Below are 21,303 nucleotides of genomic sequence, written 5' to 3'. Positions count from 1 at the left end.
GTTCTAAATCCAATCTCGAATTCAAGATTCAGCTTATTGAACATTTTTTTTAAGTGGGGTTGTCCAAACGTTTAGAGTACCCGACTCTTTGTTTCGGAGTCGTGCCATGCTAGTTAGCCTAGAAAAGAGCTGCCTTCTTTTGCATATATCACCCATACGATCGAATAGGTCTGGACTGGGGGCGCATAGTTCAGCAACTGAGATCATTTGGCCCATATGCATCAGGTGCATGCAAGAGAAAATTTCCTGAGTACATATGATTGAGTTCACTCCACCATGAATGGCCAGTTGCTAATACAGCTACACAGTGCTGATATTCTTTCCGGGCTTGCATGTTCATTGGCTGTGAACTTTACTTCATAGATTCTGTCCAGTTATGGAAGTTGGTTTTCTCTCTTAGTGATGTTCAATCAAGTCAATACACTGCTTCTGTATTGTTGATCACCCTCAATCACTTTCGGCATCTTCCCCCCTTAAGTCACATCGTGCTTTTCTCTTGGATGAAACAAGATAGAAACACTCATTCCTAATCAACCTCGGGACCCAGATTTCTTTTGAGAGGAGTAGCTTAACTTGAAGGATGTGGAGATAAACACGGGCACTGTCATGTCGTGCATGATTTTTCTATTGGGGGAGTCAAATAACAGGATGCAACAGACTAGCAGTTGATGCAGTTTTAAGTTAGATATGTGTACTGAAAGTATCTTGCCTTATTTATGGGTTTACAATTGCGATAGTGTTCTCGTTTCATTTAACACCGACTTCTAATGTCACTTTCTATCATGACAACCGAACAAAGCTTTGATATTTCACTATCAGTTAGACCAATACATTGCACTTGTGGATAGTTGTTCGTCTCATCACTTCGGTTTTGGAGTTGAGCTTTCTAAGGATGTGGTTGATAGATGCCGAACCCAGGATTTTACTCACTGGTTTTAGGACATGGTTTTGGGCTAATGTTTCCAGTTGACATGAATTGTCAAGAGGATGGGATAACTGATAAGAGGAGGATACCTAATGGGGTATCTGTCAAACCTTCATGATCTTGATCAGACCAGGAAAAGCTTTTATGAAAGAGTGGATTGGCACTTGGGACCCAAAATGAGACATAAGTTGATCTGTCATGGGGCCTAGTAAACATTTCATGTATCAGATTATAAGATGCCAACAGTGCACAATTTCTCTTCTTCTTCTTCTTCTTTTTCTTTTTCTTTTTCTTTTTCTTTTTCTTTTTCTTTTTGGGTTCTTTTGGCAACTCTCTCATTCAGCCAAGGCAACAACAGTAAATAGTGCAACACTTTCATGATTCAACAGAGCCCACACAAAAGCAGAAACGGACCATCCATTCATGCTAGAGCCACAAATGTAAACATCAAAGCAGTGCAAGTGGGCGGAGCACTTGACAGTACTCCAACTTCATGTAAAGTCCTTGGCTTCTGTAACTGTCATTACAACTGAAACCAGGAGTAACAGTTGGTATAGCGACAACTGACAACCATAATCGAAAGAAAGATTGAAAACAACCTCTCATTGCGCGAAATAGGCGGGAAACCGATCTAACCATCAATCGATTCATTCATTCAATACAAGGCTAAAGGGCACTAAGTTTTTTTACCATTTGAGAGCAAAGTTCTATTTCAAGTTATTATTGGGCATAAGCACGCCAAAAGTGTCAAAACTTGTGTATGGCGCTTACTTTGGTAAAAAAAAAATTGATCACTTAAATGTCAGTTTTTTTCAAAAAAACGATTATTTGAATGTCAATTCCGGCAAGCTTTGTAGAAAATCTTACGTAACATTTTTTTTTTATTAATAACCTAATCCTACCTGGCTCGCCGGAAGATCCCAATCAACAATTAAAAAAAAGATAAAAGTTAAAAAAAAAGTAGCTAAAAACTCAAAAAGAAATTCAAAAAAGAAAAAGAAAAGGGAATGGTTACAATGGCGAGGGTCGCCAGCCACTCAGCGACCCTCGCGGGCCATCCCTCACCCTCGCTGTTGTGCCAAGCCCTTCTTTTTTTATTTTATTTTTTTTTATACAATTTACCTTATTTTGAAAAAAAATTGCCACATAATATTAAAAAATTAATAATAAATTTCACATAATCAGTTTGGTCAAAATCTCTCGACTTGTTGGCACTTAAGTGAGCTAGCGAAAAATTTGGACATTAAAATGAGTGCCGTACACAAATTTTAACACTTACTGTGTCTTTTTGTTGTTATTGTTGGACATTGCAGAAGCATGTGCACCAATGGGCTTATGATAGGGTCACTTTTGGTTTTGGGAATCTGTGATTCTGCTACTAGGTTTTGAAGCTTTAAATTGGGAAGGACCATGAAGGACATGCTCCTAGAATTACTAATCTCATGACAAACAATGGTTAGGTGTGTGTCTGATAATCATTGCAGAGCCGAATAGATTAATAAACTGATTGGGTAGATTGATAAACTGATTGGGAATCTCTTCACTACACAGAATAATGTCGCTGAAATTATTTTAGTCAGTCTGATACAAAAGTTGCATCTCATTAGTGAAAGGAAAATGCCCTTTGTAGTCACCACAAGTATCTTCAAGCTTGACATTACCTCAGTCACAGCAGCTGCATAGATGTGCTAATTTTCTCATCTAGGTGATGTCCTACAGTGGCCAAGATATGCAATTTAGGACGCGATCTTCGTGCCAAAAACTTTGATTTTCTTGGGAACTAAGCATAAGCTGCGACCAGCTTCTTTTGGAACCCGAACCGATGCTGAATCTGTGTAAAAAAGGACCGGCTTCTGGCCTGTCCCTTATGTTCATTTCATCTACGGTAAATGAAGTGTTACCTGATAGTTTTCTGACTCTTTCTTTCTACCAACGCTAGAGAACAAATAACACACGATATCTAGCTTAGGTTTTTGCAGCTCCTGATTAACGGCTTGGAAGTTTTTACTAAATTCTTCTGTTGTAGCTGGGCACAGATGCTGTCAAGTCTCCATGGGTCATACATAAGAAGATAAGATGAGCACATGACGGCACAAGGTCACTGACCCGGCATGAGAGCGACCTCGCCATAGAGGGACTGATAACGATATAGGAAATCCTGTCTGAATATAGAAATTTGGTCCCCACCACAACAGGCAACACCAATCCGATTCGGCCGCAACACAACGCGAACCGTAACTAGATGTCCATTTCGACTTCCAGTTCGTTTTATTGCTATAACTGGGGATCTAAGTTAAACGCGATTGGATAGTTGAGATCCCATAATGTCGCTATTCCAGCAAGATCAGTCTCGTTAGTTTCATTTCTGGTTCAATTGTAAAGCGATGAAGATGGACGAAAGCAATAGACGTACAGGACCATAGGTACAAGAATAAATGGCCTGCCTTGACCATATCCTTATCGACGAAATCGAGTTGAAATTAATGGGACATTACCCGACTAATGATGTGTTTTATCCTTGATTAATCGTAGCTGTTTCACTAGAACTCACTTTGATGAATCTTCTCATCACATTTGGCCAACTAGCAAGTGTGTCCTTGAGCGCCCTTCTGAAGATCTAACCCTAGTCCTTGTCCAAGAGCCAGTGGCCCCCCAATTTGCACATCCAGGAGTTCATGGAAAAAAGAAATCACATTGGAAATGGCTGACAGCACAAAACCTCAACATAAACAGAAGGAAAGAAAAAAGAAGAAAGAGCTCTGATTCTTTCCTAGTACATGCAGATCACATTAAACTACTGATGCCACTATGACTGTTCATCTTCCCACACATAAAAAAATGCCACCCCCATGGTCAGTTCGTGGTACAATGATTGCTGCTACAGCCGATCCAGAGGATCTACATGATGAAATACAATATAGCCACCAAAATGAGAACAGGTTGAATCATGAATTATAATGGAAATCCAACAAACTCACCCATCTGGGAAATAAAAAAGCAAATATGCTGATCACATGTGAAGAGAAAACAAAAATGGTTTATGGGTGAGCTCAAGGCTAAGCAGTAGCAGCAGGTGAGATTCTGATTCTGAGAAGATGACACCCAAATCTTGTCTTTGAGCTCCCATCCCTCTGGACTTTCTTCTCCTACTTCTTCCTTTCTTTTTTGGCAAATTTGTTTGAGAGATGCTGTCATGCTCACAACACAAAAAACACAAAAGGGTGGGTCATGCACTCTTTTTTGGCCTCTTGGGTTCACTTATTTCAGTAGTGAAAGTGATGAGGGTGCGCATAGCAACACCTATGCTCTAGAGATCAATTTCTGATCAAAAGTTACTTTCTACTTCTGGAGAGAAATATTTTTTATTTTTTTTACTTCTTTAAGTGGCTCCAAAACTACTTTTGGAGCAAAAAAAAAAAGTGCTTTAGAAATAGAAAAATAAAATTACGTAACCATACGGATTTTTACTCCAAAAGCATTTCTGGAGCAGAAATTTTACTCCAAAAGTATTGTCATGCGCGCCCCGACACTTAGTCCTCCCCTATCTGATCTTGGACTCTTCCTTTTGGAGGCCACCCTCAAAACAAAGCCGCCAAGAAAAAAAATATATGTATATCATGCACCGTGCCCTACCAAAAAGCTTCTGTCCATTTGTGTAGAGGAAGCGTAAGCGAATGTCACGTTACAAATTATTTCATTCCTACACATGTTGTTGGCTCTTTCTGTACATCTGTTCTGGTCTCTGTGAGTTCTTTCCAAGTTGCTTGATTCTTTATTTTCATGAAAGATGGAAACATGGCCGCCGACGTTTCCTCGTGCATGCAGGCGCCTAAGCTTGGTTGGTTTTTCTGGATCGTGCGAGGGAGTTACGTAGAAGAAACTTCACCTACCGCAACAAGTATGCAGTGGAACAGATGCATCACAAAGTGTGTGCAGATATTTCCGATGAGATTTCGAATCGGTTGCTTCTGAGCTCAAAAAAACATCGATGTGCATGGTTAGGTCGATGTTCGATAAGAGCATTCGTGTTAGATCAGGCAATACGGAGTGTAAAGCATGGCATGTCGAATGATGTCACCGATGAAGATCGGTATTAACCTGTTCGAGGACCAAGACTCTCATAGTTCCTTGTCGAACAGGAGCTTGAGCAATGATCATAGCATACACATTGGTAGCTATTGGTTCGATTCGATCGGCATAACTCGAGGTGAGGTCGATGTCGAGAGCAGAGTGGGGGCCGAACTCTTCAATGGACAAGGAAATTAAAACTGGAAATGCCACTTGCAGGTAGCTACAGGAATAGCATGCCCAGTGCATAGGGTGGTCCAGTCAGGGTCCACTGACTGGCGAACCCAAACAAGCTCCGGGTAGGTCCCTCGGGTCCATGCCGACCCCCGGCCCCGAGCTCATTGAAGGGTCCTTGAGAGTGAACTCCAACCGGTGTCATATTTAAGAATCAAAAAGGTGGTCAATTTGGATACATTCGAACTCAAACAAGACTAGTGGGGAGAGTCGCCGGGTGACAATATTTCGAGAACGTTCTCGGCACAACACAACTCGAGATCAGACGAAGTTACGATCACCGCGATAGAACTCGCAATTCTCAGCATGTAAAAAACAAAAAAAATAAAAACTTGTTGCGAAAGCGCGACCAGGAAAACAACCCCACCTAAAGTCGGTAAATAGAGCGGGGGCGACGAAAGCAAGAATTGGGCGGTTGCGATGCGTTTGATTTGCAATGAAATTGATAGTCAAAGTCGTTTGCTCACTTCGCAAAAGACAAGATGGGCCCCACCCCCCGTCTTCTGGAGACACTGTCGGCCGTCCAATGTGCAAAGCCCCTTCCTTTTCCCGCGTTGCAATTTCGTCCTGACAACTGGGATTATATTAACTTAAACCTCAGGAGAAAAACAAAATTAAACGATTAACACCTCTCAATTCAACACCCTCAACCATCAATTATGCAGAGCTTTTGCTTATGACGATGGCATGTCACTGTTCAGACCAAGTGGCATGATGGTCGAGAAAAGCCCGATTTTCAATTCCGGATCACTTGAAGCGACGATTCGAGATCGCCCCCTTTTCGCTTAAACGCCATCGATGTGGATTTGCAATCGAAGAGACGATGGATGGGAGTATGGCGTCGAGGATCAATGTTCAGCACGATGGTTGGATTCAATTCGATTTGATTAAGGACTTTATTCTATTTTGCGGATTAGATGGTTTGAAAAATATCTTTACTAAAAGAATAATTATTTGTGTCGCTTGAATTAATTCACCGGTGAAAATGCCTTTATTATCTAAAGATCATTTATGTTTAAATATTTCCTTGAACGATAAAAATATAATTTTATTTATTTATTTTTATAGCGATATAAGCTATTAATTTAATATATATATCTAATTTTCACCGTTTCCACTTGTGATTGGCTTGTTGGGCCCCACCGGTGTTGGAAGTACACGTGTATAGAGGTAAAAGGACAAATTGCGAGTAGAGAGCGTAGGTTGTGCACCCACGTGGAGAGCGGGGCCCGCGCTCCAGTGGTTAGAATCTGACGTGGATGGGTCTGAGAGGAGACTCTCGACGCCAAGAGAGGAGCGTGCACAGCAAACGCCGACATGACTTTGATAATTTGACACGTGTGCCTGCATTTTAGGTGATATAAAATAGTTGCTGTGACAATTACTTATATATCCCTCTATGAATTTCGACATTATTTTAATTGCGGCTTGACTTTTCACGAAAATATGAAGAAATTTTTCAGAAAATTATAGGAAAGTTATGTTCAAATTCATAGAAAATTATAGTAAGATAGCTAACATGTTTGTCCTCCATGGTCAAATAGGTGAACTAATCTCACTCGTGTCTTCGCCAAAATAACTTTGATCCCCTTGTCCCACAGTCGATGCACACAAACAAGACATTTTAATCTGTTGTGGGTGAAATCACTCGAGCACAAAATATAAACACTTCACGACCTTTCAAAATAAATAAAACCATGTGTGATAGGAGTGCTCAATTATAAGGTGGATCGGTCCAAACAAGAATCGAATCTACGACCCTCGGTTTCAGAAGATTGGAATTGAAACCTTTCTTGTCGATTATAACTTCCGACTCTCGATTTTACCCTATAACCAAACCTTTTTTTTATGGATCTAGTGAAAACTCAAAATTTGATTATTAAATGTGAATGTTGCATCATTTTCATTACGAAAAATATAACTTGATTACGTGATCACATGGTTAGTAAATCACTATCGAAGAATGTGATTCACACGGTGAGTGGTGCCAAAAGGGCTTCAAAACAAGTTAGAAACCGACTCGAGACAATTTGATCTTGAAATTGGGAATTGGAACTGAGCTCATTGCCATGGTCAATCAATTTCAACCCCAATGATCCAAAATTGGCAAGTCCCCACGCGCTCTACCCCGCGCATGAGCGTCCCAACCCGATCAAGCCCATCTCATCTTCCTTTCATTTTCTAATTCCCGAATTCGTGCATCTTCAATCTTCTTCTTCCCTCTTCTTTTCCTTTTTTATTTAATTTCGAAATAATGACATAAATAGTGCTTAAACTTTGACCCGATGTTCAATCTAATTTCTAAACTTTTAATATGATTAATATAATCCATATAATTTAACTTAATGTTCAATATGGTCATTATTTTTTAATTTGATCAATATGATTCATGAATTGTTGGAACATGTTCAACTTAATTTCCAAACCATATGAAGATGTTCGATGTGATAATTCCATTGATTCAAGTTCAAGGACGACATTGAATATTTTTCTATAGTTCGGGGATTAAGTTAAATATGTTCTAAAAGTTCATGAACCATATCAAACAAATTGAAAGTTCAGGATACACATTAGATTAAAGTTTATAGATTATATCGATCAAATTAAAAGTCCATGGATCACATCGCACGTTAAATCAAAATTCGGTGATTATTTTTGTCATGTTTCCTTTAATTTCTTCTCCTTTTTTGTTCTTATTATACGTGACCGCAGCTTGTGGCTTTCGGTAAATGCAGACAAAATGAATCTCAAATTCAAATGAAATGAAGTGGGGACCTTCTTCCCCGGAAGGACCACTATATATACGCAGTCGCTCTGTCAAATTCCCTCTATGTGAATCCTCAGCTTATGGAGTTTTCTTAGTGTTCTTTAGCTTCCCGCATTTTTTCTTTTTTTCCCCTTTTTTCAAGTTCTCTTTTGAATTTCTGATTTTGGGTCGGCGGAATTTTGTTCCAATTTGCGCGAATCCGGTGGCTTCCGATGGCCAAAGGCCGGAGACTGACGTTCAGCAGGAGCGAGCGCTTGTTGGGAAGCTACGACTACGGAGCCAACGGGAACGACGGCGCGGAGTTCGATGAAGACGACGTCTGGTCGACGGTCGACGACGGGGCGGACAGAGGGGAGGGCGGCATGGAGAATCCGCAGCTGGTGTGGGCCGCGCGCCCCCCGGAGGAGAGCGACGGGAGGGGGCGGCGGACCCGGCGGGTCCCGCGCGGCGGCCTGTCCTTGGCCTTCGAGGACTCGGGGGTCAGGCCGAGGATCGTGCACCAGTTCCGCGGGAACGACTCCGCGGCCGTGGCGTCCTCGTCGCCGGGCGGGCACGGGCACCACATGGCCACGTCGGCGCCCGTGAACGTGCCCGACTGGAGCAAGATATACCCGGTCGACTCGGCGGAGTCGATGCACGACTCGGACGACGGGCTCGAGGAGCGCGACTCCGAGATGGTCCCGCCGCACGAGTACCTGGCGCGCGAGTACGCCCGGAGCCAGAAGTCGGCCGCCACGTCGGTCTTCGAGGGCGTCGGCAGGACGTTGAAGGGGAGGGACATGAGGCGAATGCGAGACGCGGTGTGGAGCCAAACCGGGTTCGACGGTTAATACCCAATACAACCATCATTATCGCGGCCGCCGCCGCTGCCATGGCCATATTTACTGTATCCACCATGGACGAAAAATAGAATATTAGGAGGAACGGGATTGGGAGTAGTATTCATCATTGTGAAAGGTAAAAAAAATTTCTCGGGCAGTGATTCGGCCGAGTCGACTCGGGTTCGGGTTCGGTATCGGGATCAGGATCGGGATCGAGTCAGCTCGGAATTGAGTGAGCCCTAGCGATTGAAGATTTTCTGCGTCTCCTCTGTTTTTTGTCAGGTTGAAATTGAAGAGGTCTTCAAATTTTTATGTCTTGAGAAAGAGTCATCTCTTAGCTATAGCCAAATCTCAATGTAATGGATTGTGGGTGTAGTACTAGTTTGGGAGAAGGAGAAGAAAGGGAGGAAAAAAAAAAAAAGAGGACTAAGGTTCATAATTTTCTTAAATTTATTACCAATAATTCTTATTTAATATTCTTTATTTTCCCCTTTTTTTTTCCTATGCAGAATTAATTTCTTCCCAACTTTTGGGAAGTTGCTGTGAAATTGCACTAGTCAGAGGACATGAATTGAATGAATTGGAAAGGGCGGTCACGATCCTTTGCTTCTATCCTATATGGACCTTTGCAAACGTACACACTCTTGCTTCCTATGGGCAACTCGCGGGCCCGTCTTGACCCGTGCTCCTAAATTTGTGAAGTTATTTTTCAGGATCGAAATGGACGTAATTGCGCACGAATCAGGCGATCTGAATGTTCTAGACTTCGCGATATCGGACATTTGACCCGATAGGAGCTCTTGTAACCGGAGGAAATTCTTCTTTTTAAATAGATTATGACTTTTCGGATCGATACAAAAGTTTACTTTCACAGATGGTACTACTATCAATACCCAATTAAAAGCCCCCAAATGTGTATGATAAAGGAAGGTTACGTACATAAATTAGGGTGAGATGTAGATTTCTAGCGAAGTTTCGAGGTATTTTCCCCATTAAATGCTCGAGAGAGAGAGAGAGAGAGAGAGAGATAGAGTCAAGAAAGACCCAATATTTCCTTTTCTTTGTGATTTGTGCATGCAAAACTAACATGGCCAGGTTCAAAGCTTACTTCCAATAAATTGCAAATTCAAGATCAAAATGGACGTAATCGCACACGAATCGGACGATGAAGGCTCTAGACTTCGTGATATCGAACATTTGACTTGATAGGAGCTCTTGTAATTGGAGGAAATTCTTCTTTTTAAATAGATTATGACTCTTCGGATCGATACGAAAGTTTACTTCCACGGATGGTACTACTTATCAATACCCAATTAAAAACCCCCGAATGTGTACGATAAAGGAAGGTTACATACATAAATTAGGGCGAAATGTAGATTTCTAGCGAAGTTCCGAGGTATTTTCCCCATTAAATGCTCTCGAGAGAAGAGAAAGAGAGAGAGATAAAGTCAAGAAAGACCCAATATTTCCTTTTCTTTGTGATTTGTGCATGCAAAACTAACATGGCCAGATTCAAAGCTTGACTAACAAAAACCCTTAAGGCAAATTAAATTTTTAACTTCTTTCTACTAAGGAAGTAATTTGATTAGATGGTTTAATCACTAGCATTAACAATGTTGTGAATTGAGGGAATGGACTGACTTGGGGGAGAACCCAAAAGATCCTCTGGACAAAATGTTCAGTTGCTCTTTCCTTCCTGAACATTCAATTCAAAAAGGAGAGAATCTGGTCCTTTGTCCACCTCCCTTTTTTTTGTTTCTCTCCTTCATGACCCAATTTGATTTTCATGAAGTATGGTCCTGATTGAAAATAATCTTTTTGGTGGGGGAGCTGGAGGAATAAAGTGGACAAAATAATTTAATTCGGCGCCCACAATGAGGATGTTGGGAAAAACTAGAGGGGAGAGACTTTTTGATGGAAGGCGTTTGGGCACAAGTTGACAAATCCTTCTTTCTTTCAATTTTTTTGGAGACTGTAGTGAAAGATGAGACATCAATGAGGATGGATCGATGGATCCAAACCCTAATGGCTTTGCCTTTTTGAAAGAAAGGGACACCACTGGCTCTCAATTTTGTTTGTTTATTTAGGAGAATGGGCAGCCAATTAAAAGGGATATTGCTGATTTTTTTTTTCATGTAAGGCATGATGGGTTTTTGAAATTTTGTTTCTTTTTTTTTTTTGTGGTCAAAAGATACGATTCCTTTCATTTCCTCGAGTGAATCTAGAATTACAAATCAAACGGGTCTCCGGCATGATCAATTTTTGAATGCGGGACACGAGAGATTCGTTCTCCTTAATATGTGACCAGACATAAATTTCTAATTTTGATGATTCTTTTTTACTGGAGGACAGCATCTCTCTTGAGGAACAGATGGTGTACTCTTGCTTTATATCAAAGGTTGGCAATTGTTCCAAATCCAGAAGAAAAACAAAATAGAGTTCATTTTTTTTTCTTTTTTTTGGTTTGTGGAGGACTAATAAGCAAATATGGGATTTTGAATGTTGTTGCATTGGTGAAAAATGTGATTTAAAAGTGGGCCTCCTTTGTACATTGCAACTTGCAAGGGTGGCCCAAAGGTCCCACAGCACAAAGTATTGCTCCAAACCATGGGCTTGGAGGGTGAATTCTCACCACTAAATTACAAATAGAACTCAATTCTATAGCTGTGTACAAAATTTTGACAAGATATCTTGTTCCTCTCTTTGTGGTTTTGGATTCAAAGTTTTGTTGAATAAAATCTTGAACGCACTAGACTGATTTACTCGAGGCCAACGAGTTCGAGCTTACATGCCCGGATCGGGCCGAACATATTGGGTTTACCAAATTTCTTGTATGTGAACCTAAAAACAGGTTCGGAACTAAACCGGTCGGTTCCGACAAGTTCTTGGATACAAAACATGGGGGAAAAGTGTCAAAAAAGTCATAAACCTATTACATTTATGCCAATTCAATCATAAACCTTTTATTGGTGTTAATTCAATCCTAAATCTTTTGTATTTGTGCTAATTTAGTCTTAAACCTTTTGTATCCGTACCAATCGAGTGCTAAACATTTTGCATTCGTGCCAATTGAGTCTATCCTCTCAAATTTGATCGAAAATCGTTGACGTGGATGTGTGCATTTCTACGTGACACGACTAGTGCTGACGTGGATTTTTTTAATATTATAAATATTAATTTAATATTTAAATGACTTTTTTTTTTTCTCTTTTCCTTCTTTTTTTCCAGCATTTCTTTTTTTTTTTTATTATCATTGGTGGACCCCTATCGACCCCTGGTGAGGGCTCGCTGACCCTAGCTGTGGTCAGCAAGGCCAATTGGCAACCCTTGCTAGCCCCCAATCAAAAGGAAAAGAAAGTGCAAGAAAAAAGAAGAAGAAAAGAAAAAACCAAAAATTATAGAATAATATTAAAAAAATTTTAAAAAAATTCACGTCAACGCCAGCCATGCGACGTAGGACAACCAACGTCCACGCCAATGGTCTCCAATCAAAATTGGTCGGATTAACTCAATTGACACAAATACAAAAAGCTTATGACTCAATTGGCACAAATGCAAAATACTTAGAAATGATTTGGCATCAACAAAAATGTTTAGGACTAAATTGGCACCAATACAATATGTGCAACACAGAATTGACATCAATGCAATATGTTTTAAGATTTTTTTGGCACTTTCCCCTCAAAACGTGGACCGTAGCTCACCCGTAGGTGTGAAGCGATGCCGAGGCTTCAGACCGGAGGTATAACCGGGGGTCGAAGCCCGGTTAACAACGGATTCGTTGACCAGAAATTTAACATGTGATTGGGATCGAGACTTGAGAAAGTTATAAAGAAAACCATGTGATCAATCGTAAATGTCACGCTAATTTGGACGTTGAAGACAATGCGAATGGGAGTTTTGGGCCGTGGCCGCACGTCAAAAGGCAACAAGCCCAGAAGAAAGATGTTGTCATGTCCTAAGGCTTTTGAAGCCCACACTCGACGGTGCTTTGGAATACTCAAATACTTTGGAGGAATTCCTTTCCCATTGCGCCTATTTTACGCTTGGAAATTTTTCTTTTCATGAGGAGGGTTGACGACGCAGATGCGAGACGAGAACGCGACTCTTGACCCGCCCCAAGTTTACCATAAGGCAATTCTCCTTTCATCATGACACAGACTATTCAGGTATCTTGACTCGACTCGTCTTCACGAATACATGCGAATCGTCGCCCCCAATCCCGCGTATCGAACAAAGCTTTTGAGTGTGAATTGATAGCGTCGCCTTCCAAGATTGACGCGAGAAGTGACTTCGTCGTTTGATCACGTAATCTGCTTCATCTAAGTCAAGTGTTTAACCGCACCTAGCCAACCTCCGAGGGCGTACCAATTCGATATTGGTTCGAGAGAACATTTTGAATATTTTCTACAGAAAATTCCATGGAGTTACGGGGTGGGTTTGGCTTAGAGATATCTCGAAACGCAAATTGGACAGGTTATATTGCTGAAAATTCATGGTACTTTCAGAAGGCACTATGCTATCAAGGTAGCTAATAGAAATGGACTAATGTGATGACAATGTATTTAGCGATAGAAATGATAGGTTTCATAATGGTAGGTTCTGGATGAAAAATCCGGAATCCACTGTATTAGAATCGATTTCGATTTTTCGAACTATTACTTTAGAAAAATATGCCCCCACGTAAGCAATGTGCGACATAGTGATTAAGGCATTGATATATTTTCGAAGCTTCTTATGGTCGAAACCCAAACCCAACATATCAATCTTTATTAAAACAAAGGTTCGAAAAATAACTGGTTATTTTTCGAGATTTCTCAACCTAAACCTCAAATCCTCCAACAGTTTAGGCTGCGTTTGGTCGTCGAGATTTTTTATCGGGATAGGATTGGATATGATAGGATAAGAAATCTAGGGATTTGGCTATATCCTATCCATCATTTGGTGAACTACGGATTTAAAGTCGGATATTCTCATAACCTATCATATCCCGTATTTGGTAGAAACCGTATATCAATATAAATGACATATATGCCCTATGCGATGTTATGAAATATTTTTTTTTTGGTAAGGCGATGTTATGAAATATTCCGATCTTGTTACTATAAAAATAATGTTCTCATACACAAAAAAAAAAACTTAAAAATGTACACATTTTATTAGATTTTCAAATCTCTTTGCAAAATAAATAAATAAATAAATAAATAAAATGAAAATAGAAACAAATGAGACAAGAAAGTTAGCTTTTATATGACGGATAAGAGAAATCCTATCCGACCTTATCCTACCCCCTCCCCTAGGATTTTTTTATCCGGGTTATATCCCCCTATATCCGACATTATACTATCCAGGACACCTACCAAACACGGGATAGGATAAAACATATCCTATCTCGAGTTTTATACGGACGACCAAATGCAGCCTTACGGTATTAAACCAAGCACCGAACCAATCAAGGTGGATTCTCCAATTTTTTTACCCCGAGCACCTACTCCGATAAAGTGATTCGGTTCTCTAGTCAAATCGGCCAGATTATTCAGTAATGAGTGATTCAGACAAGTTTTCCACTCTAGTTTTTTTTTTTTTTTGGCTCCCAATTTTTGGATTCTTTCTTTCTTAGGCTTAATTTGTCTGACCTCGATGTTTATGACAAACAGATCATCATTTGACATGAATTAATTTGAAAAACTCTTGACCATCCTTCTCTTATTTTAAAGCCCCCTGATCTCACATTCCATACACGACTTGCCCACAACTCAGCCAAGGCTGACGACTCCGTCAAGTAAGCTCCGCCGACCAGCTGTCCAACATTCCTACGCAACCAATTACTGGTGCAGTTAATTCTCAGAAAAAAATTACTGGTGCAGTTTATGACTTAAGTTGCATCATAAGCTATAAACAAAGCAATAACTCATTTGAAAAAAAAATAATAATAAAATGCCTTTTGACCCTTGCCACAATCAAGAGATTTAACACTCCGAGTCCTTTTTATTTCACGAAAAATGAATAAATTAGAAAATATTTTTTCAAAAAATAACCGTTCAAAATAATTAATAAATAAAAATATATTTTCACTAATTACATTAATTTTAAATAATATAAGCGATTATTTTGATAAAAATATTTTTAAAATTATTTATTTTTCGCGAAATAATCGAAGTTGAACTTCGTATTCACTCAAGACGTGTCTTCTCTGTCAAATGTCGTTCTGTCGTGCCAGGCTGCCACCTCTTTAGAACAGTTCTCAGGACCTCTTGTACCTATGACTACCATTCTGTCTTGTTCTCAAATGTGAGTAGAATATTTAAGGAACATTTCTATCCCTTGGAATATCAAGCCCGGAAAATAAGCCCATGAATCAGAATGATGTTGGGAAAGTCGTGGTATTTTTGAGAATTTTCTGTCTTCTTCCCACTTTTTCTCCTTTTTTTTTTGGTGGGGGGGTGGGTGTTTTGGCTATGGTGGAGTTTTCCTTATTGGTCATTTCCAGGCTACTTTTGATTCCAAGCACATGTGGCCCCATTTCATTCCTCAGTGAAGTCGTGAAAAAGCAAACTGAAACTTCCGAACTGCGTCCTCAAACCATGTCAACTTTTCCTGCCAAAGTTTGGAAAGCCAGCTTCAAGTCCATTGTGTAAAAAACAGCAGATCAATTTTTTTTTATCTGTATTGATAGCCACTGTTCCTACAGCCCTCGAGCTCTGAAAGTCTGAATCTGTGAATCTCTCACCTCAAAATTCAATATATTGTCTCTTTCCGTGAAGAGATTTTGGATTTCATTCCAAATTTGCTCTCCAGCACAGCAAGCAATCAATCAAAATCCCAACTTGATCCTCTTTTCCACACCCAATCACTGGTCAGAGAAATGGGTTGCTGCGGAAGCAAAGAGAAATCTCGACAATCTGGTGCAAATGGGTACTCGAGCACGACTGTCTCAGGGCAAAACCAAGCTTATCAACAAGGACCTGCGGTTCAGACCCACAAGGTGTCCGCTCAAATGCCTCGACCAAGACCGCAACAACAGCCAGGGAGTAAGCCTACACCGATGAGCAGTGCGGTTGCTCAGAAGACGGGCAATACAATTCTGGGTAAGCCTTTTGAGGACATTAAGCAACACTACGCTCTCGGCAAGGAACTGGGTAGAGGTCAATTTGGCATAACGTATCTATGCACCGAGAAGTCTACTGGCCACACTTATGCCTGCAAATCTATACTGAAGAGGAAACTTGTGTCGAAAAGTGATAGGGATGATGTGAAAAGAGAGATTCAGATTATGCAAGATCTTTCCGGTCAATCCAATATTGTTGAGTTCATGGGTGCTTATGAAGATAATCATTCAGTTCATGTGGTGATGGAACTTTGTGCTGGTGGGGAGTTATTTGATAGGATCATAGCCAAGGGTCAGTATACGGAGAGAGCTGCTGCTTCCATTTGCCGCGCGATCGTCAACGTAGTCCACATTTGTCACTTTATGGGGGTTATGCATCGTGATCTTAAGCCTGAGAATTTCTTGTTGGCAACCAAGGATGAGGGAGCTATGTTGAAGGCCACTGATTTCGGGTTGTCCGTCTTCATAGAGGAAGGTGAACTTCTATTCCTCTTCCAGATCCAGTTCTTATTATGCAAGAAATGATTATGAGATTCTTGCGGTTACAATTTTCAGCGTTTTAGCTTGAAAATTGTTTGCTGTGGGACTATGACCCCACTTATGTTCGACAACATTACATCTTCTGGGGATGGTTTAGAGTTGGACCAATCATTACTAATAATTGATGATGTACCCTGGTCTTCTAAAAGAGATGATCATTAATTGGAAAAAAAAATATAGCCTGGAACCACAGTTTAATTCAATAATAAGCTCTCCAGATGAAAAGGATGGCCGTGATAATCATTCATTGCTTTTGGAAAATTGCCTGTACTTGAGTCTCCTTTGATGGGCAGCTTGAGAGCAACAAGTACTGCTAAACAATGGCCAGTGGTTAGGTTTTGGGACGAATGGTGACCGTTTGAAAACCACTCAACTGCAAAAAAATTTTCATGGCAAAGCTAGTTCCTTGCTATGCTGTTGACACTAGGCACACAGCAAAGTGGAGGATATATCTGGTGAACTTGAGGATGTTTTATTTTTATTCCCTATAGCAAACTGTTTCTTCTCCTTCTAAAAGTACTAGCTGCAGTTTCAGTTAATTCCTTCATGAATCTGTTCCCTGAAATGGATTCCTTACTCTAACCAGACTTTGGTCTATCCCTTCTTCGCCTTTTGCTTGCTTTTCATGGGGAGAGAAGAGAGGAGAAAGAAAGAGGGGAAGAAAGAGAGGGTGGGGCAAGGTGGAATGACAGTTCAATAAAATTTGCAGCCCTGCGACCTTTGTTTTATGAGTGGTGCTAGCTAAAGGTTAATTGCAGAGCAGCATGCCTTTTCATTTCCTTTGATAATTCCATTATTATTATGATATCAGCAATTTCTATTTCGTAAGTGGTGATCTCCCTATGCTGTTTCTGTATTATCAATTCTAAATTATGAGCACCCTTCATATGTTTCTCAAAGTAATTTACTTGGCATGGTGGTTGTACTTATCATACTTAATATGGTCGTGGTGCTTTTTTCCTTTGTTCAACTCAGACAAGGTGTATCGTGATATAGTGGGTAGTGCTTACTATGTTGCTCCTGAAGTACTGCAGCGTAGATATGGAAAGGAGATTGATATTTGGAGTGCTGGAGTTATCTTATACATTCTACTCAGTGGTGTGCCTCCATTCTGGGCAGGTAGATTTTGCCGATATTTTGCAGCTTAAAAGAAGATACTTATTGCACAGCAGTTGATAACATAAAGCATGCCTTAAACATCTAATTTATATTGCAGAAACCGAGAAAGGTATCTTTAATGCCATACTGCAAGGAGAAATTGATTTCGTCAGTGATCCATGGCCATCAATATCAAATGGAGCCAAGGATCTCATCAGGAAAATGTTGACTCAGGATCCTAAGAAGCGGATCACCTCTGCCCAAGTCCTTGGTAATAGAACCCAAATCTCTCTGTAGTTCATCATATTGTTCAAATCAGTAGGCCATACCATGCCTATAGGTTGCTCCCAGTATTATTTGTTGGATCTGCTACTGTTGAATGTCCTTTAAACTGATTTATGCGTGTGCATGTGTTAATATGTTGGAAGCCTGGATATTCACTTTTCAGGGTACAACACGTTAATTGTTTTCAGGCTTTTCAGTTATCATGGTTGTGCCGTTGCTGGGGATTTGATGTGTCCTTTTTAATTTGGCATTCAAATTGGTTCAGGCCATTATAAAAATGACAATTATATGTTGCTGTTGTTGTCGCTATACAATAATCCTCGGATTTAATGGTGTATCTCATCTTCAGTTTCTTTTTGTTCTTTCTTAAAGAAAATGTGGCACTCTGATAATTTGAGTATTCTTTGACCTGGGAAACTGATGACAAAATATGGTCCATATTAGTCACCAACACTGAGATGTGATGCTTGTCATATTTAGAACATCCTTGGCTCAAAGAAGGCGGAGAAGCATCAGACAAGCCAATAGACAGTGCAGTTCTATCCAGGATGAAGCAATTCAGGGCAATGAATAAGATGAAGCAGCTTGCATTGAAGGTAAACCATTTTTATAGGTGCACAAGCAATGTTGAGAAGTAAACATCATGAAATCTGTGAGTTGATACTATGTGATGTTATTGTACTTCCTTCGAGGCACTTTGATTTCTGATAATGTGTATTTCATCCAAAGTGAAACCGAAATGAAGTTCTGTTTAATGATTATTGAACCTTTAAAATTACAAATTAAACAGGATCCAAGTAGAGGTGTTTCTGGAACAAATTCTCTCGTCAATTGTTTTCAGCAGTTCGAGGTTGGAAACAAATATTAGGCCAATGCTATCTTCGGTAGTTTTTCCAAGAATGTTTGCCTGTAGCAAGGCAGTGGCTGCATGGAATAGTTATTTTATAAAGCTCGCTATGGTAAAGATGCTTGTCGTAAATATACCATCGATAGCGTAGAACATGGTTTCCAAAATTTCAACTTATCCATTGGGTCTTTTGGGATTGGGCTTCTCTTACAGACGAAGTAATTTGTTGTTAGGTTACTTTCAGGAACTTCTTTTGCACTTCTATCTCTTTGCTTAAGCAGAGATGGCTGCAATTCATGAGAACTTGTAAGGAGTCATTCTGTCTAGTTGATTAGAAAGACTAGCTCAATGTCCTGTACTTAATATCTGGGCCATTTATACTGACGGTAGACCACCTTTTTCGGAATGATGTACTCATTGATGGTATGGTTCATTCTATTCTAATCATTTCCTTTGTAATTTGTCGATAGGTAATTGCAACAAATTTCTCCGAAGAGGATATCAAAGGTCTTAAAGCCATGTTTACGAACATGGACACAGACAATAGTGGTACGATCACCTTTGAAGAGCTGAAGTCCGGTTTGGCTCGACTTGGATCTCGTCTCTCAGAGACTGAAGTAAAGCAACTTATGGAAGCTGTGAGTTATAGAGTCTTAGAAAAAGAACCTTGATCACTGGATGTCACATCTTTTTATACTTGTCATTCTAATCCATCTCAACATATTTTTCAGGCTGATGTTGATGGAAATGGTTCGATTGACTACATTGAATTTATATCGGCCACAATGCATAGACACAAGCTAGAGAGAGATGAGCACCTGTATAAAGCTTTCCAATATTTTGACAAGGATGGCAGCGGGTGAGTGAGTTATTATTCTCTTGTACAGATGTGAGCAATTTCTATCAAATTAGATTCCTTTTAGCAAGCTTTGCTTCATTTAATAATACTTATCTTCTTAGTAAGGTTTCGAGATATCTGTTCTCCAGCGGTCATGTATGTCCTGTTGGCCCCTTCTAGCTATGAGTATTAGGCAAAAAATTTTCTTAGTTCAGCTTCTGTAAAGAAGTGAGTGAACTTAATGTATTCTTTTAAAACAATATGATAAGAATAATGATGATAAGTAAAAATAATAAAAATCACTTGTATGATTCGGTGCTAATATTTCATCGTTTCGGAAAATATCGTGAAGAATGGCTAGAAAGTATAGTTTCTACTTTCCACATGAATCAACATGATCTTGGATAGCCTGTGTTGATGAAAACTACCACTCAAAAATGATGTGACAGTTATATTACAAAAGATGAATTAGAAGCTGCAATGAAGGAGCATGCCATTGGTGATGAAGCAAACATAAAGGATATCATTGCGGAGGTGGACAAAGATAATGTAAGTCAGTTTTGTGGACGATTCTGATTTTATTGCCATATATCTATTTTAGCTGATGTTTTCGGATTTTTGTTATGTAGGATGGAAGGATCGACTACGATGAGTTTTGCACAATGATGAGGAGTAAAACTCAACATCCTGGAAATCTCTTTTAAGTCGAATAGTTAAAAAGCTTTTTGTTGGCAGAAGTATATTATTTTTTCTTTCAGGTGAGCTCTGATATGTTCCATAAATCAATCTAGATTGGAGTGATGAGAGAGCTACGGTCCATCGCATCTCGCTTTAATGAGTCCATCTTAGCTCTTGCTCTCATCTCTGCTATTCTCGTTCTCCAGGATGATGCTTGATTGCTTCTCACTCCATATGTTGCAGTTGATGCCTGCTCGGATATCATGTATATTATGTTTTGGGCGTACCTGAAGATGAAGAGGAAGTCTTATTTTGCCAGTAGTGTTTGTTGTCATTGTACCTTAGATTGGCTAGCACGTTCTTCTAGCTTCACTATCGCTCATGACTTTCTGCATATAACTATGCATCTTTTTTTTATACTATGATGTGTACATTGGGGAGGTTGATTGCTAGTGAGAGTCTAAGTTAACCTTTGGATACAGATCCCATCATATGTTTGAAGATGTAAGGCATTCATGAATTGAGAGGCTGCCTTTCTAATTGGTGCATTTCCCTTCATATTTCCAAGAGAAATGTCTCTTTTAAAATGTTCATTCAGTTCATTTCTAAGCATTCACTTCTGTCACTCACATTATCAATTAATTAGAGTCAATCGTGGCTAGAGATGACAGTGATAAGCTCCTAAGAAGTCAAAATGGATGGCGATAAGCTGACTTGGTTGGTGGTGCTTCTGAGAATAGATTTTCTGGGGGCAACTCTTGGCCTAATGATGTTGGAGAAATTCCTTATTGTTCCTCAATTATGGCAGATCTGATACATGGCCCTTATCATCCCGAGGTGAGATCTGAAGTCTTGTGATCTCCCAGTCGCCACCACCGACGTTTGGTCCTTTTATTAATCACCTCTCCCACATGACCCAATAGACATTTAACTATGAAGGGAAATAGCTTAAACTATTTCTGCCGACATGAAGGAATCTCATCCTTTATATTAGCCATAACGCCTGCTTTTATTTGTTTTCTTGCTTACTTTTAGAAGCAATATGGGCTCATTTTTTTATGAGTCTCTGCAGAAAATTCCCCATTTAATCCGTC

General features: G+C 39.9%; 2 protein-coding genes across 2 annotated transcripts; both read left to right on the top strand.

Annotated features, from left to right (window-relative positions):
• The first annotated feature begins 8,055 nt into the window (after positions 1-8,055).
• LOC115725899 lies at positions 8,056-8,996 on the top strand. The gene has a single exon (XM_030655560.2). It carries the CDS (start codon positions 8,207-8,209, stop codon positions 8,822-8,824), a length of 618 nt encoding a protein of 205 aa, XP_030511420.1. The 5' UTR covers positions 8,056-8,206; the 3' UTR covers positions 8,825-8,996.
• A 6,084-nt stretch (positions 8,997-15,080) lies between these two features.
• On the top strand, positions 15,081-20,446 carry LOC115725891 (calcium-dependent protein kinase 2-like). Its single transcript, XM_030655545.2, has 8 exons — positions 15,081-16,398; positions 17,439-17,582; positions 17,680-17,832; positions 18,327-18,442; positions 19,164-19,331; positions 19,425-19,552; positions 19,981-20,080; positions 20,161-20,446. Exons 1-8 carry the CDS (start codon positions 15,681-15,683, stop codon positions 20,233-20,235), a joined length of 1,602 nt encoding a protein of 533 aa, XP_030511405.1. The 5' UTR covers positions 15,081-15,680; the 3' UTR covers positions 20,236-20,446.
• The last annotated feature ends 857 nt before the right edge of the window (positions 20,447-21,303 follow it).

This window comes from Rhodamnia argentea, chromosome 3, assembly GCF_020921035.1.
Source record: "Rhodamnia argentea isolate NSW1041297 chromosome 3, ASM2092103v1, whole genome shotgun sequence".
Classification (NCBI taxonomy): domain Eukaryota; kingdom Viridiplantae; phylum Streptophyta; class Magnoliopsida; order Myrtales; family Myrtaceae; genus Rhodamnia; species Rhodamnia argentea.
Note: the sequence above shows the minus strand (reverse complement) of the source record. Positions and strands in the feature narration are given on the sequence as shown.